Source organism: Hydra vulgaris, chromosome 12 (assembly GCF_038396675.1).
Source record: "Hydra vulgaris chromosome 12, alternate assembly HydraT2T_AEP".
In the NCBI taxonomy this organism is placed as follows: domain Eukaryota; kingdom Metazoa; phylum Cnidaria; class Hydrozoa; order Anthoathecata; family Hydridae; genus Hydra; species Hydra vulgaris.
Window position 1 is genome coordinate 1681478 of NC_088931.1, and position 19458 is coordinate 1700935.

The following is a 19458-nucleotide window of genomic DNA, read 5'->3' on the forward strand; positions in this document are numbered from 1 at the left end:
AGTATGATAGAATAGTCCCAGAGTTAAAAAATATATATAATGTACAACATTTTTGCTTTCTAAACAATATTTTATATTAGCATTTATTATTATATAAACAATTTTATAAAATCATTAGACATATATCAGGAATTATTGTATGATAAATTTATTAGAAGTATTTTGAAGATATAATAAATTAATAGTTTTTAGATATACATTTAAAACTAAAGTACTTTATAATTTAACTTAAAAATAGTTTTCTAAAATTCTCCTAAAATTTTGTATTTGAAAATGCCATTTGTTCCAATTGAATGAACTTCTTATATTCGCATTTCTTATCATTAAATGCTCACCATCGATGATTGTTTATAGCCACTATATCAATTAGCATGTTTAAAATCCACCATTATAAAATGCAAGCATCGATAAAAAGATAGTTATTATGCCAATCGGTAATAATTATCTTGTTGCATTTTCACCCCAGATGACATAATCTAAAACTCCCTGTATATTACCTATGTTTCAGATGGTACGCAAGAATCTCCCAAAGAAAAAGAAAACCGATAGTGATACCAATTGGCTATTCAAGCTGTTAAAGATTAACGGCAGCAAAAACATTTGGAGTACCGAGATTAACATTGAAAGATTAGATAAATGGACATCGATAATCAAGTTCTGTAGGAGGAAAAACAGTGTTTACAAAACAACAGGAACAAGCACTAGTTAACAGGCTTTTTTACTTATATAAAAAATAAAAAATTTTCCAATCTAAGTAACTAGAAGAAGAAGTTCTCCATCAAACAAAAAAAAGCAAGTGGCTTAAGAAAGAAAAGGAATTTTTTGCCCAACCAAAAAAAAGCATATGGCTTAAAGAAGAGGAAATCCCATAGTTTAAAATAATTATTAAACCAAGAGCTACCAAGTACATAAAAGCTTATAACAGAAACAGCAAAAAACAACTCACTGCTGTGCGTGCGGTGTGACATGGGTGGATTCATTAGAAGACTGGCTCCAATGCGTATCTTGTCATTTATGAGCATGTGAAATCTGCTTTTACATCGGCATGTGCACAGAGTGTGCTTAATTCGACAAAATATAATAGAGCTTTAACCCTTTTTAAATTGACATTGATTTATATAATATCTTGGATGTTGTTTTGAAACGTTTTAAAAAAGTAGTTTCTCAAAAGTACTCAATACTTTCAGTTATTTTAATGGTTATTATTTTTTTACAGCTTTAAAGAAAATTTTACAACTTTTACATACTAAATAAAGTGCCCTCTAAAAATGTAATCTACTTACTAATCTAAATACTCAGAAAAATTTCGATTTTAAGATTTGATACATTTGACAATTTTTATATTTTTCATTGTACAATGGATATCATTGACTATTGTAATAAGATAGAGCTCATTCAATCCAAGAAAATTAGCTGAAATTAGGGAAATAGTGCGTGTTTCGTTGTTTCAAGCATCCGTATCACATACATCGTAAATGACTAAAAATCAATGCAATTGCGCATTTCATTTCTAAATATATAATTTTTATGATAATCCTAGAAAAGGAGAAAACTTCAAAGGTTGAAGATAAAAAGAGATTGTACTTTTACCAATTTATTAATATTATTTTTTTAAAGAGCATAACGCATTTTTTATGAACACGCACACACATATATGTATTATGAATAGTGTGAACTTATAGTTTCTTCAGAACATACAGGACCCAAATTACTGTTGGTGCAACAGGAGCAAAGCTTTAAAACTGATTTATTTTGTCCAATTCATTGTATTATTGTATATCCCCCCCCCCCCTCCCTGCATATCTTTTCTTTTGCGTATTTCAACTTTTAAAACTTTGGCTCTTTGGGCGCTTTTCCCATTTTGGTTTATTTATTTTTTTTATTATCTTTTTGAAGAACTCCTTTTCTTATGTTTTTTTGATATGATTCATTTGGAATGCAAAAAATTGCTCTTGCGTAATAACTATTTACAATGAGAATTTAATTGTTTTTGTCTGAAAGCAAAAAGGAAATCGGCAATGTAGACGTACGTTTGTCTATTCAATAAAGACTTTTAGCTGATAGATTTTGTGTAGTGCGTATTAGTTTCGCAGAGTTGCAATTGGTTTTGAATTGAGGATGATAAATGATTTGATCTGAAATCAGTCAACAGAGCACGCCGCTGCTGCACTTCTGTTAAAACACACCGAACTCCTGCCAAGTTTCTGAGCATAATTTTCTAGCAATATAGTTTGCCAAAGCAAAACCACTAAGGTGCTAATTTATTATAGTATGGAGATATAAAATTCCTTTCTGTCAATAAAGTTAGTAAGCGAAATATATATTTACACATGGAAACACGAAAGTCATTATTATTATTTATGTATATCTCCGCGTTTTTGTAATGAAAGGTTTTTTCTTATTTAATTTGATCTTATCGTACATAATTTGATCTTATAACTTTGTGTCTGGCTAGGTCCATTGAGCTTAATAGTTGTTAAAAATTTAATACTGTGTTTTTTATCTTTATATTTAAAAATGTTTTCAAAATAAATTATAAAAAGTTCACAACTTTTATTAACTAAACCTTTAAATGTTTTCTGATAATCAAAATGCTTAAAGTCTTGCAACAAACTCAATTAAGTCTATTTTGAGATATTTCTAAAGAAATAAATCCTATAATCATAAAAGATTTAAATAATTTATAATAGTTGATAATAGAAAAACCAAATTGAATTAATTAAGGATGTGTTTATGTAGTAATTTACCTAATATAATTTATTGTAAATAATACAAATAAGAAAAATGTATATAATTAATAATTATTGTTAAATATGGATTTTTTATATTATTTACATGATTGTTTTTACTAAGTATTATATATATTACTAGTTATTTTTTAAATTTATTATATATAATATATATATATATATATATATATATATATATATATATATATATATACTATATATATATATATATATATATATATATATATATATATATATATATATATATATATATATATATATATATATATATATATATATATATATATATATATATATATATATATATATATATATATATATACTTGATATTTAGTTACACATAAAAAAAAAAATTAAAAATTAGTTTAAGTATTGTGATATGCAAATGGATAGCGGCCGTAGCAGTCCATTACCCTTGTACAGATCGAACTCATTAAGAGGAAACCTAAATCGTACTTCATTGGTCAGAAGAAATCAAAGCATGAGTGCAAAACAAATTAGTTTTTTTCGTAATGGAGATCGCTATTTCAATGGACTCAAGTTAGCTGTTTCAAATGAAAAATATAAGGAGTTTGATTCTTTATTAGCAGAGTTATCAAAAAAACTGGATCTACCGACAGGTGCTGTTAGATATATATTTAATGCTCAAGATAGTAGTATAATTACAGACATATCTCAATTACAATATGGTGTTCCATATGTTTGTTCTTCTAACAACACCTTTAGGGAAATAGAAGGAGGTTATGGGAAACAAATGCATAATTGGTCAATAACCAAGTCACCAAAATTAGATTCAAATTTTAATTGTTCCAAACCAAATATTTTAACTAATCATGATAATAATGGACAATTTAGTCATATATCAGAAGGAGAATCTGGAAAAGATTTTATTAAACCTAAGCTTGTGACTGTAATTAGAAATGGTAAACCTCCACAAAAAAAAGTCACTTTATTATTAAATAGTAAAACAGCCATCTCATTAGATCAAGTTTTAGATCAGTTATCTGCACGTGGTTGTCTTGGAAAGGTGGATAAACTTTTTACAGTTGATTGTCATGTGGTATGTTTATTTTTTCATCTCTTTTTTGTGCCAATATTATATCAAATTGTATTTTATTTTATACATACTAAATATAGTTTATAAATTGGAATTGAATTTAGACTAACAATACATTATCTTAGGCACAAAATACCTAAAAAAAATGTAATATAAACACTACAACTTGACTGTGGTTAGGTTAAGAGAAGCTTATAATATTTCTATTTTTTTAAAATAAAATTGCTTTTTTGAATTTAAATAAACTTTGTTTTGTTCAAAAAGATGTTTTACATATCTGCTTATTTTGTTACAGTATAATTTTTGCGGAATTTTTTTAATTTTATGTACAGACCTACGTGTCCGTTAAAACATGTATTTGTTGTCCTAATAAATATATATAAATAAATAAAAAGTAATGTTTTCAAGTGATATTTTCATAGTTAAAAATTATTACTTTTTTTCAATGTTATTTTATTTATTATTTGCTTTAATTATAGTGTAATTGATACTTTTATTTCTGTTAAGAATAAAAAATTTATAAAATGAAAAATCTCTTTAAAATTATCTAAATTTACTGCATTATCAAACTATATTTAAGATTATTAATCCAAATTTTAGCTTTAATGTTACTTCAAATAATGGCTAATATGTTGCTAAATAAAAATTTAAAAAACTTTAATGTTTCCCATTAGCCATTTTTCTTCCTACTATTTATGTTTATATAGTTTAATGGTATTTTTTTAAATTTTTTTATTTACATACATATTTTTTCTTGTTGAATTTACAATTTCAAAATTTTTATTTATTGTTTTTTACTTTTATTTAAATTTTTTATTTAATTAAATGATTAAAAAATTTAAAAAAAATTTGTATTCATTGGTTTTAACTTGAACAATTTTGTTATGTATTTAATTTGATTGATTTTTTACTTGTAAAACATTTTAAATCACTCAACTGGAAAAAACTTTCTCAAAATGTGTATTTATCGTGCATGATATTTTTTTTAAATATTGTATTTTTTTTGCATTTAATTTTACCTATAAAAATTTTATTTTTTATTTAATATAAATAAAAAATTTTTATTTCAAAGAATATGTGCATAATTTATTTTCGAAAACATCTCCATAATTTGAAACCGAGTGAAATCAAGATATTTAAAGGCTACTTAAATTTAGAACTTACACTTGCTTAAAGCCACATTAAATGCTTTTTTTATTTTTCATTTCATTATATTGTGTTTTATTTTGGTTATTAAAACTTTATTTTAAAGGTTGTTTAAACTTTGATTGTTTTTAAATAAATTCTCTTCTAAATAAAATTAAGTACTAATTCAATTAATTTAAACTGAAAATCTTTGTTTTAAAAATAAATGAACCAACTAAAGATAAACTTCAAACGTGTAGCAGCAGCAAAATACAAATACATTTTTACATTTATTGAAAATGTTTTAAACTTGAATTATATAGTTTATTTAGCTATAAATAAGTTATAAAGTTTAATAAGTTTATTAGGTCTAATACTTAACAAATTTAGTTTAATTTTTTTTTAAATTTATTTTAATCATAAAAAAATCATAAAATTACTAGGATACATTTGCTACCGCTTACATAGTTATAAACTTGGGCAATTTTATGTGAAAACATCTAGCAGCCCTGTCTCAGATTTAGCTAAGTTTTACATATCAAAGATTTTAATAAATTATGAACGTCCACAAAATTTCTTTATATAATTCCAACAGGTTTCAAAGTTATAACTATTTTAACTTTAGTTATAAAATAAATATAAAACATGAATTTTATATTTATCTAATTAAGAAGATAAAGAACTTTAATAAAAAACATAACAAAAGCTCAAAAAAAAAATAAAAATAAAATAAAAAAGGTTTTATATTCAACAGTTAAAAATTTATTAGTTATACTAATATTCAATTCAATCTTATATATTTGCCTTAATCTTGTTGTTGGGACATTGATTACTGCAATTTAATTTGACAGTGGTACCCAACAGACATAAGCTCTTGGTGGCCAAATAAAGTTTTGAGAGACTTTGAGGGTGCCTAAATGTAATTTGAATATTATTTATAGTAATATCTATCTTTGTAAAAATGCCTACCAACCAAAAGGAACTCACATGCTACAAAATCATTTAGATTTGGTACAACCATATACTTTTGAAAGTATAAATCTGTCTGCACATTGATGCTCTTTTGTTCTTTTAAAACTAGTTTCAAAATTTGAAATAAGTATGTAATGGTGATAACTTCTAGTCGCTGGAACAGTTTTACCCATATCAAATTGTTCCATTAGTTGTTTAATACTGTCAAGTTACTTCTTCTTTGAAACCAGTTGGAATGTCCAATTTTTAAAAAATTAGATGTTTTCACATGAAATTGCCAACTTGTCAATAGTGTTATAAATCCAGCCCCAGAAAAACTGTAAGATTTAGCAGTATTAGATTATGTAATCTGTCACTATATAGTGACAATTTAAACAATTTATTCAAAACTTATAATAGGATTAAAATTGCTAAATGAAATTGTACAAAAGCTTCAACTATTATGAGATTCTTTTATTTTATTAATTAAAAATCATTCAATGAAATATTAATTTTGAGGTTTTAATTGTAACTATTTATTTTTAAATTACACCTGAACTATTTTTTTTAACACTTTGGTTTTTATCACTGATAAAGTAAAAAAAAACTTTATAGTTCTGGTGAAGGAAACTTTGGACTATTTTGTAATAGCACAGCAGTATCATGTTGGCATCAATTTACAAGTTTATTTTATTATTTGCATTTTAAATCCCATTGTATTAAACATGAGAAACTGTATAACCCACTAAAATTTTGTTTTCCTGGCGCAATCAATATAGTCTGAACACTAAATTAGATCACTAAATAAAATGACACAAAAAAGCTTTACATTCACTGGACACTTGCATATTTTGAAGGATAACTTTCAAAATCTCTTAAAACATAGAAAGTAAAACATTTTACTAGAAAATTGCAAGGTATAGCTATATAATAAATCATCTAAGTTTGGAATTTTTTATAAACCCAGTCCCGGTCTTTTTTGTCTAGATTTGCGCTTTTGAGCTGAAGGGGCGAGAGAAGGTTGTAACAATAATATACATTTACTTTACATTAATTACTAGTTTTGCTTATCTTTATAGCATAGGACTATAATAGTGAAAGAATAGATTGCTGCCTCATGGCAAACCCTCAGTCGATGTAGCAGCACTCCTTTGTAGCATCAGGCTATAAGAAAGTTGGTGTATGCACTGAAGCCCCTGTTATTAAAAAATTAAGTAAAATTAAACTATATAAAAAATTAACTTACAAAAAGTCATAAATGTCTTAACTGCTGTAATGTTTGACACATGGATAATGTTTACACTATTATAAAAAAAATTCTGTAAATTGTTTGCTTCTACTTTTTTTGAAATCATGTTTTTAAAAGTTTAATGTTATTATTTTTTAGATTATTTTTTATTGTTTTGAATGTGTAATAATTTTCAAATTTTTACTTGTAAATGTAATATACATTTTAGGAAATATTATTATACGCAGGTGCTGTTTTAAGAATGGACCAGTTAAAAATAAAATCATAAATTTTTTTTATCTTTCAATTCCAATATGTATTTTGACATGGTGTTATTTGAATACTTTTTATTTTTAAGGATTGATTATGATTGGCAAAATATTTTTTTCCATTCACCCTCATCCACCCGTTCACTATATTGTTTATCAGGTACATTCATAGAAGAAACAACATATTTAAATAAGCTTTTTTTTTCATATACATTTTCCACTCATTGGGCAATAGTTTTTTTGTTTGCAACTTTCTGTAATTTTTTCATTTAGTTTAACAAAACAAAAATGTGAATTAATACACACACACACACACACACACACACACACACACACACACACACACACACACACACACACACACACACACACACACACACACACACAAACTTGTGCAACTGTAGCTAAGTTTAATTAAAATTTAATTAAAAATTTTATGCAATTTATTAGTGGGGAGGGGGAAGTGTTTATTGAGCAATTTAAAAAAAATATTTTTCCTATGTCAGTGGTAATATTTTTGCTATATGAGAAGTGGGGGTGGGGGGGAGGGGTTTAAACCAAATTATGCTTCTAGTTATATTACACTTTTTTGCATTTTTTTTTCAGAGCCAAATTTTAGTTCAAAATTTTAAAATCCAGTTTTTTTAAGGGCTTCTTCATAAATATCTTTAGAGGAATTAAATACATTTTTATCAGAGGAGTTTTGATTTAGCCTGTTAATAATAGAAACTGTTAATAATAGAATATTAATATGCAATAATTCATCATCCATTATAAGACATTCTTTCTGTTTAGTTTAGTTTGTAAGCCCCTGCTTCCCATAGCTTGGAAGCAGGGGCTTACAAACGAAAAAATAAATTTTGTAGAGTTAGGAAGAAGTTTTTGCTAGGTAATTTCATTCTTTATGAATGCCTGATTATCAATTAACTATAAATATGATTATCAATAACAATAAATCGATGGCCAACACTTTTCTTCATTTTAGGTAACTTCTGGGGTATCTCAAGGTTCTGTCCTCGGTCCTGTTTTGTTTCTTATCTACATTAATGATCTTCCTGACCACCCTACATCTAAAGTGATTCAACTTTTTTTTGCATCTGTTTACTGACTTAACTTTATACTCCTGTTTTGACAAAAAGTCTTCTTTTTTTGATTGCTTAGAACAGGCAGTTAATCTTGAATCTGATCTCACTTCTGTAAGAGATTGGAGCTTGCAATGGCTTGTGAATTTTAACTCCAACAAAACCCAGTTATTTGCTGCAAACAACTATTGCAATACTGTCTTACAACATTTCTTTATTGATGACTCACTTACAACATTTCTTAATTGATGAATAACAACCCCCTCACTTAGTCATCTTCTTTACGTCTTCTTGGATAATCGCTCACTACTGACCTCTCATGGAAACTATATATGCAACAATTGTTAAGTTAGCATCTGTTAAGGTTGCTTCTCCTTATCGTGCTTGTCATTTTCTTACTCCTGATTCCATTCTCTACCTCTATAAATCTCTCATTCATCTCTGTATGGAATATTGTTATCATATTGTTGTTATAATAATTTTTCTAATGATGCTCTTTTTCTTCAAGACTAGGTAAAAAAATGGATTGTAAACACAGTTGGACCCGCTCTATCATCCAAGCTTGAGCCTTTCTCTCATTGTTGTCAAGTTGCATCTTTTCTCTTTTCTACAAATACTATCATGATCCCTGCTCAAACGAGCTATCATCTTTAGTTTCATCTAACAAAAAGTCATTCTTGCTTGACTTGTTATTCAGCAAAGTCTCATCCTTTTATTATACCTGTCTTGGCATGCTCTAAAAAGTTTTATTTGTATAATTTTCTTCCCCACACATCAACACTTTGGAACTTTCTCTCATCTTCCTGTTTTTCTGACTCAACTTAACTTAAATAGTGATTGCCTTGTAAGTTTGTAAAAAAACTAAAAAAAAAACTGTTTAGTTGCATTGAATGTTTTAAATGTCATTCAACTTTAGCATTTTTAGGCAGTTTTCAAAGAACAATTATTTTTTCCAACATCTTCACTTCCAACAAGGCTGTCAGCAACCGCTATAAGAGTTAGGAGTTACTGGGAGAGAAAAGATGAAGTTTGTAGAGCAAGATAATAATTGACAGATGGCTTGAAATATTGCAAATTATATAAATCTGGAAAACAAGATGAAGGAAGCGAATTTTAAAGAACTCATGTACGTGGAAAAAAACTAGATGAATAAGAATTTTTAGAGCACATAGGAACAGTCACAGTGAACAGATAAGACTTAATAGAATAAAGAGTAACTTGAGAGTGAATTTTAGTAGATGGCCCAAGAGACTAGCTCTTTAGAGCGGTACCTATTATAGTATTTATAGAAAAGAGAAAGAAAAGCAAAGTTATGGCGTTATGATAATGGTTGGAGGTTAGCTGCAAGAGCAGGTCCAACAATGTTTACTATGTGTTTTTGCACCTTAAAAGAGAAAGAGTATCATTAGAAGATCCACTCCAGATATAGCAACATTATTCCATACAAGGACAAATTTGAGATTTATAGAGATAAAGAATAGAATCCGGAGTAAGAAAATGGCAAACAGAATAAAGAGATGCAACAGGATAAAGAGATTCTGATTTTGCAATGGATTTGATATATGATTTCCAAAAAAGATCTAAAGAGTTATTCCTAAGTAAGAGTTGATCCATAAGTAAGAGTTAATCCTAGAAGATGAAGGGTAGACAACTCATTGAGTACATTACTGTTCATAGATATAGGAAGATCTAGGTTGTTGTGATATTGATTAGCTGAAAAACATTGAGTATTATCTGAGTTAAAGTTAACCAGCCACTGCAAACCCTATGCTGTAGCAGAAGTGAGATCCTCTTCAAGCTCAAATGCCCCCTACAAGCAATCAGAGTATGTTGGCTTCTTATCAAGACAAGAATAAATCACAATATCATCAGCAAACAATTTTACTTTAGATGTGAGAATATCTGGAAGATTGTTAATGCAAATTAAAAAGAGTCTAGGGCCAAAATTAGAACCTTGAAGAACCCCTGAAGTTACAAGATATGGAGAAGAGTGCTGTCCATTATGGACAGCGTTAATACTACGATTGGTAAGGAAGGATTCAATAATCTTAAAGATGTCACCTAATACACTTTAAGTAGAAAGCTAATGGAGAAAACCAGCATGCCAAACTTTATCAATAGCTTTAGAAATGTCAAGAGCAATCGCCTTAACATCTCCATATCTATCTAATGCACAATAAAACCTATAGCTGTAGAAGAGTCTAAGCAGGAAATCACTTAGACTCTTTAATTTGCATTAACAATCTTCCAGATACAGAAGCTGTAGTGATACGAGAAGGTGAATATTTCACATTGTCTGGAAAACATATTGGAAAGTTGACTATTTGAGTTAGGGATTGAGAAAGGCAAAAGTTGTGGGTCTTAGTGCCTGCAGAGTCACTGACTCTAGAGCCAACCCATTCAGTGGGATGAGCATTAAAGTCACCAACAATAACAATATTGGCTGATGGATAAAGAGAGAACTGGGTCATTTTGATCAGAAATAGCATCAAAAAGAGTGCAGTCTTGAGATGAAGGAGAGCGATATAGAACAAAGTGAAAGGCGATAGAGTGAAGTGGTGCTAAACGAAAGCACATAAAAGAATAGTCTGTGGATTCAAACCTAGTTACCAGGCAAATGGATCAGTTCTTACAAATGTAAATGCCCATGCCAAGCATGTGACTATTGAAGTCTTTACAAATTAAAGAAAGATAACCATCAACACTAAGATCACAAGATGAGACAGCCAAGTCAAATTAGTCTCACAAAGAGCAAGTAGGTTTGCAAGTAGTAAGATTCAACAGAAGAAAAGTTACTTTAAAGGCCACGAATATTAGTGAGTAATAAATTAAGAGAACTTGGTGATTACGATAGTTTTTGGAGTTTTTGGTAATTTTTTAGTCATTTTTAAATTTGTTAAAGAACCTGAATCAAAGCACAGATAATACTCAGTACACTATTTAATAGTCCCAGCAATTGCCTCATTACTATTAATAAACCCTAAGCTGTAACAATGGGCTCTAAATGTGGCCTTGACAATGCACACCATAAGTACGAACAGGGACACCATCCATACAAAACATGGCACTGTTAGTACTCTGATATTTTATAGCTGTTAATGGAATCAGCCTCTCTGAAAGCCAGTCTAATAGATCAAGAAGGGGTGCGAGGCTGATCAACAGATAGAATCTGTTTACCCATTGAGCTTTTGCCTAGGAGGCCTTCTACAAGACAATACCTTGATGCATTTAGTGTCTACCCAAGATGAGTATTTATATCAAGACCCCATCTTTAGCCTTTACTCAACCAAGAGCCACAAGGCAAGAGGTATTTTAAGTCGGAGTTGGCTTCTCCTAGCCTTCGCCTAAAAAAGCATATCCTACAAGGCACCTGGACATGAAGTAGGTTGTACTGGGTTATATGCTATCAGTAGCAAGATAACTTGACCTGACAAAAAGAATTTTGCAAACTTTTAAAAGAATTTAGCCTTTTTATTCTTTACTTTGCTCCAACTTTTTTTACCTATTATTATAGGTAAACAATCTTTACGCTTCTATAAAAATGGATAAAACCATAATTTTCTTATTTAAATCATTTTATAAACTATTAATTTTTTTATGATGTGTCACATGTTTTTAAAGTGGCATTAAAAAATACACAGCATAAAACTACTGTTCTTTAAAAACTACTGTTCTTTGAAAACTGAAAATATTTAAGAATGATTGTTAATTGTTCTTAAGTGTTTTAATTTGATCCTCTACTAACAACTAAAACCCTGTAATTTTATTATCTCAGCTCGCTCAATCCTTTGTTTTCATTTGACTGGCTCCTGTTTAGGCAATCATTTTGTCCTGGCTTTATTCTAGCAGTTGTCAAATGAATTTACAAACTTTTGTTATATATTGTTATTTTTTTATTATTATTATTTTTTACAAATAACAAAAAGACAGAAAAACAATTAATGTGTTGAATGTTTAAGTGGTTTTGTAAAATTCTTCATATGACTTTAGTAAATTTTCAAATGTCAGAAGGCAAGAATAATTTTTTTTTAAATTTTTTTTTTTTTTTTATGAAAAAATCCTTTTTTTAAAAAAAGTTTGATTTTAATGAATTGGATAATTTTTCTAGGTTAAAATAAATAATTTATTTTCTAGGTTAAAAAAAATAATTTATTTTCTAGGTTAAAAAAAAAAAGATTTGTTTTCTAGATTGAAAAAAATAATTTATTTTTTAGGTTAAAAAAAATAATTTATTTTCTAGGTAAAAAGTTTGAAAGATCTTTTTGATGATGATACTGTTTTCATTGCATTACAAGCAAATGAAAAGTTTCCAGATGATGGTATTGAACTTGATCCTAATAGTGAGTGTGCATTTATTTTAAAGATTTAAAATTTTAAGCAGTTTTTCTTACACCAAGTGCTGCTATTTCTACACTTAAGATATTGGTAAGAGCCTTATATGTAAGATCTCTTATGTTATTAGTTATATCTTTTCTATGCGCAACTCATTTTTTTTTAAAAACAAGCAAACTAAGTTTAATAAGATTGCAATGTTCATTTAATACTTTATTAATGAGGGAGCTCATATATACTACTCATTTTTTATTCTAAAAATGTTAATTTTTATAAAAACGTTACTTACTTTTATGAGTAATACAATTAATTATTTAAGATATAGGATAATTGGAGTTTTATTGAAAAAAATATTTCTCAACGTACTTAAATGCTTATCTAAAAAATACTTACATATATTTGTATATTAAGAATGTATAAAGCCTGGTTTTTTCCAAATACAAAACCCAAACATTCAACCTTGAATTTTTGAACACCAACTAGTTAAACAGCCAAACCAATATCTGCCATTGCTATTCCCAAATACAATTTTTAATTTTGAAATTTTTTCAAGATGAGAAATGTAAAAGCAAAACTTGATTGTTTATAGATTCGAAACTTGTTTAAAAACTGTATTACATTAACAGTTAGAAGAGATTTAAATCTCTTAATCTGGAATTATTATTAAAGAGATTATTAAACGATTTTGACTATTGATAGTAAGTTTATTATAAAAATAATCCATTGCAAAGTTAACATTTATTAAAGTTGCATCTTCTTATTTTGCTTGTCTTTTCCTTACTCTTGATTTCATTCTTTACCAATCTCACACACATATATATAATGTATATATATGTGTGTGTGTGCATGTGTGTGTGTGCGTGTGTGTGTGTGGCGTGTGTGTATGTGTATGTGGCAGGTGAGACTCTTTGAGCCATACTAAACGTAACATACCAAGGAGAATGGAAACTCAGATATGAATCCCCATAGTTTAGTTATCGATAAGAATAGGAAGAGCTTGTTATACTTGGATTTTAATCTCCCTAGTAGTAGTATCACAGTAAAAATACTCAGTCTTACTCTGCTACACAGCGACATGCCAGGAAAGGCATTTGGTTGTTTAAAATTACTTTGAGTCTTAATAATTATTAAGACTCAAAGTAATTTTAATTGTATAATCGTATTATGGAAACTGTCCACACTTAAGTGGGAAACCAGCGACATAAGTGTGGAACCTGTGGAACCAGGGACATAAAAAACTTTACCTAATCAGATTTGTGACAGTGATTTCTATTCATGTAGATTTGTGATGACAATTTTAAAAAAAAGATCATTAACATATAAGTATTATATGTTAAAATAATGGATAGTTTTCAACATATAATACAGAACAATCTCTCTAATTCGAATCTCCTTAATTTGAAAACCTCCATAATTTGATTAAATGCTAAGTCACCGTAAAAAGTTTTTTTTTTTACGCTTCTACAATAATGTCAGTTTTGAACTTTTTAACTTGACTAATTTTTTTTAAATTCTCAGTATGTTTACCATTGTAACAATGGGTTATCGTATCACACCTTACAGAGAACTTGACTAATTTTTTTAAAGAACTAAATCTTTAGGTGCATCTAGTATAGTTATTTGATTGTCCTATATAGGCTGCACTTTATGATTTTTCTGTAAACAAATCTTTCTAGAGGTGAGGATGAGATTAAAAGACTAATAATAAAGTAATCAATATATATCAAATAGCATCTACCTGAATGGTTGTACATAAAAATATTATACAATAGATGATCTGATAGATAAAGTGAATTTTGTAATCTGATGCTTTTTGATATTTATAATAATAGTATATAAATATATATAATTTAATATATAATTTATATATTATATATAATATATTATATAATTTGATATAGTTTAAGTTATAATATAATTATCAATTCTCAGTATGTTTACCATTGTAACAATAGGTTATCGTATCACACCTTACAGAGAACTTAAACGGCCAAGTAGTATGACAGTGAAAAGGTCAAGTTCATTGCGAAGTCGTAAATACAAAGATGAAAATCAAAATCTATCATCAAGTATTTGATTAATTAATATATTTAATATAGTAACACTTTAATGTTTTTCTATAATTTTTTTTTTTTTGTCTTTTTGCGGTTATTTTATTACTTTTTAGTTAATGGTCATACAAGCAGCACACCCATTAATAAGGTATTCTGTTTGATAATTATATTTAAAAAATAAATATGTAAATTTCGATATCATATATTATTATTTTTTTAAATTGCTTTTTTGAAATTAATGTCAAAAGTTTTAAGCAGCTTTTTTTTTTAAATCTTTAAATATTTTATACATTTTTTTTTAATTTTTAAATATTTTATACTTCTTGTAAACACATCAATTGTTGTATATAAATACTCTCCCCTTTACCTTTATATATTGCATATTTTCATGTTTTTTTTTAAAAAATTTTTTTTTAGTTTTTCATTTCATACACACAAAGATATTTTCTGAAAATCATTATAAAATATTTAAAATATAGTTTAATAGCAATAAGTATTTTTAAATATATATTTATTTTTATTTTTGACATGTTTCTATACCAGTTTTTGTAGTGGCCGTTTTTAATTCTTAGTATTTGATCCTGCATCATTTCTTATTTGTACATTTTGTTTTTAACAATACAGAAACTTGTTAGTTTTCTGTTGTTATTAAAGATATTTTTTGTAAACTACAACAACGCACTGAACATTTTGCAATAACATAATTATAGTATACATGTTTAATTATGTTTTATTATAGAGTTATGTGTATAAATGGTAAAATGATACATAAGCTCAAGGCATAATAGTGTACATACATGTTTGAGTTTTATTGTGTTGAACTTCTAAAAGTCTAAGTCTTGAAATCTTGGTTTTGTGAAAATTTTCAAAGTCTTGGTCTTGGTTTGACTTTTTAATGTCTTGGTCTTGGTATTGCTCTCAAAGTCTTTAGTCTTGCTCTTTGTCTTGATCTTGAGCCCAAATGATTGGTCTTAGTTTTGGTTGTAGTCCTTTACTGTCTTGACAACATCTCTGGATGCACTTATCAAAAAATGCAAATTTTTATATATCTTTCGTAAGTAAAACTTACGAAAGATATATAAAAATTTGATCAAAAAGTTTTTGATTAAATTTTTTTAAATTTTCTACCAATTTAGTCTTATACATTGCTTGATTGATTTAACAACCAAAATTAATAATACTTGGCTTAGGTTGATTTAACAACTAAAATTTATAATACTTGGCTGAGATTTTTCTCTCGTTTTGTTTTTTAGAAATTAATCAAAAAAAAAATTAAATTGTATTTTGATAAGAAAGTGAGCCCATCTGTTTCAAATATTGCTAATAACTTAAATATGAGAAATTTATTGACATTGTAATTTACTCTAGTTATTATGTTATTGGAAACATTTTTACTATTATGGGTTTTAAGTTTGAAATTTTGAAAACCACATTTTTTAAGAGCATTCTTGTTTGGAGGAGTCAAATACATTTTCATTAGAGGAATTTTGTTTCAAATTGAACTCAGGATTGTTTTGGAGTGGATTTTTAGTTCAGTACCAGCCTCTGTAATTTTTAGTTTAGTACCAGCCTCTGTAATTTGAATGGGGAAAAATATAAGTTGGAATAAGAGATTTTTGAATTATAAAAAAAAAAATTAACTTTTTTTAAAATATTCTAGTCAAAGAAACAAATAGAAATGAAAATAATGATTTCTAGGCCTTATATTCTTCTCAGATTCTTATGCAATAAATAAATATATATATATATATATTTATATATATATATATATATATATATATATATATATATATATATATATATATATATATATATATATATATATATATATTTTCAGCATTCAATTGTTTGAACATATATATTAAAATTGTTAAACTATCAATTTTCAAAAACAAAAAAAAACTATTCCAAGCTTGAAGATTTGTAAAGCTTAACTCATAAGTTATTAGGTTTTTCTTTGAGCAGCGAACCACTAGTTTCAAAACTTTTATTGCAAAACAATTAATTAAGCTTTCATTTATTTGAACCATTTAAGTACAGGTTTGTTGACTTGATAATATGTATAAACTTTTATCTGACAAATTTCCTTGTCAAAAACTGTCAAATATTTTACCTTTATTATTTTTCTAGGATGAAAGACTGTTTGATGGAATATCATTCAAATAAGATTTTTGGAACCTCTTTATTTTTTTTTCTTTTAATAATTTCAGCAGAGCTTCCTATTTTTGCTTTAAATTGTTTTCTTTATACAGTCATTTTGACTCTGAGATTTTTGTTAAACAGAAAGACAATACATGCTAATTATTTATTAAAAACATTTTAAATTTGAAGAGTTTGATGGTTTAACAACTTTTTATATGTAAAAAATTAACAAAATAAGGCAGAGAGAATCTTACTGATATGTCTGAAAAATCCATTTGAATTGTGCAGATTTTTGAATATAAAAATTATGGTTAAACATAAGGGTTTTTTAAGTGAATTTAATGGTGACTTGGCATTTAATCGAATTATAAAGACTTTCAAGTTAAGAAGATTCAAATTAGATTTTACTGTATTAATATACGATTATTAATCATTTGGTTTTTCAAAGGGCTCATGAATTTTCAGAGAAGTTAAATGTGACAACATGTAATTTAGTTTTTCTATTTTTCATTCATTTCTGAATAGTAACTGGTTTTTTGACAAAACAATAAAATAAAATAAAAAAAATTTATTGTTCTGTTTTTTTAAAAACATGGAGCACTTTTTTTTTTGTAGAAGACACATATATGTATATATATATGCAACCCTCGGAATTAGGGTCAGCATTCGGCAATGCCGACCTAACTGCCAACCTAAAAGTATTTGAGATTGGCAAAAAATTGCCAACCTCGTTTCTATGTTTTATGGTTAGATCTTTGTATTAAATAATTTTTGCCGACCTGATGTCGACCTCAAAAAGATTGTGGTTGGCAAATTATTGCCGACCTCATTTTTCCTAATTCCGAGGGCTGCATATATGTATACATACATACATTTATAACAAAATTAAATTTTTACTACTTGCCTGAAGGTTGTGGTAACACATGAAACTCAGAGTTGCAATATTAAATTATATTATAAACATTAGCATTTAGCTAATTCCTGACACTGTGGGTAACAGTAAAATCTATTCATACATAACAATATTGAAAAAATAAATGAATTATTTTTAAAAAAAAGTTTCTAATATTAAAATGATACTAAGAAAATAATAAATAGTACTATTTAATATTTTCTTAGTAATATTTTAATATAAGCAATTTTTTCTTAAAAAAGATTAATTTTTTGAATTAGTTATTTTGTTATTGTTGAAAAGTGTTGTAGTATAGTTTTTTTTGGGAAATTTCTTTTTAATTTTTTCTTATATCTTGCATTTGACACAAGTTTTATGGGTCATTTATAGCTGTTAATCATAAATAATAAGTTTTTTTATTTTTTTTTAGCTTATGAACCTTAAAGGTAAGTCAAATAATAATAAAAATATATTTTTTTAAATTTAATTTTATCTTATTTGAGTTTGAATTTTTTAAAGTTATATTTAATGATAAAATCTTTTTTTTTTCAACCTTTCTTAATCTTCTTTTTCATATACAATTTTTTCTCTTTTTTTTTTATCCAAATTCATCTCAATAATACCTGATATTTTGTTTAGTTCTCCGCCCAAAAAGTACATCAATGAAACAGATCGAACAAAACAATGAAGAATTGTAATTTAATTTTTATAAAAAAATTTTATTTTTGTTATTCATATAATTAAATCGTTGTCATGGTGCAATTAAATGGTTTTCATGTTGTTGTAAGTAAGTTGTTGTCATATAATTAAATCGTTGGCGTGGTGTAATTTAATGGTTTTTATATGTTGTTGTATTTAAATTGTTGCCATTTAATTAAATCGTTGTCATGGTGTGATTAAATAGTTGTTGTAAGTAAATTGCTAACATATAGTTAAATGGTTGTCATGGTGTAATGAAATGGTTTTTGTATGTTGTTATAAGTAAATTATTGATTAAACCAGTTACAGAATCATTTAGCAATCACAATGTTGCAATATAGAATTATATACCAATCACAATGTTGCAATATAGAATTATATACCAATCACAATGTTGCAATATAGAATTATATACCAATCACAATGTTGCAATATAGAATTATATACCAATCACAATTTTGTGAATCAATATAGTTATCAAACTATTTTTTTGAAAAGTTTTTAGTAAACTTGTTCCTTCTAAACTCTTGCACAATATTATGTTTTAAAAATAATTATAAATTGTATTTTTTTAAAACTTCTTTTTTTTAAGCAATACTCAATAATCTATGATATATCAAAATGTACAATTTATCATTTATAGTAGATATGAATGATAAATTGTTGTTGTTGTTGTTGTTGTTGTTGTTGTTGTTGTTGTTGTTGTTGTTGTTGTTGTAAAAGAATAAAAAAATCTCTTTAAGATGTTCAATAGATTTTAAATAAATATTTTTAAAGTTTTAAACAAATGCTTTTCAAATATTTTACAACATTCTGAGTGAAAGTTAAAAATTTTAAAACTTTTTCAGAATGTTATAAAGTAGTTTTCTTCTTACAA

The 19458-nt window shown here is 26.6% G+C and overlaps 1 protein-coding gene across 2 annotated transcripts in view; it reads left to right on the forward strand.

Moving 5' to 3' along the window:
* Positions 1–3071: 3071 nt before the first annotated feature.
* The window catches only part of LOC100201258 (serine/threonine-protein kinase DCLK2), a 30441-nt gene continuing 14054 nt past the window's right edge, over positions 3072–19458 (forward strand). For both annotated transcript variants that reach the window (XM_065811201.1, XM_065811200.1), the window contains exons 1-6: positions 3072–3810; positions 12703–12802; positions 14750–14863; positions 14962–14996; positions 18313–18328; positions 18522–18576. In XM_065811201.1, coding sequence (XP_065667273.1) covers positions 3130–3810; positions 12703–12802; positions 14750–14863; positions 14962–14996; positions 18313–18328; positions 18522–18576 — 1001 coding nt within the window. In that variant the 5' untranslated portion in view covers positions 3072–3129. The remainder of the gene's footprint in view (positions 3811–12702; positions 12803–14749; positions 14864–14961; positions 14997–18312; positions 18329–18521; positions 18577–19458) is intronic.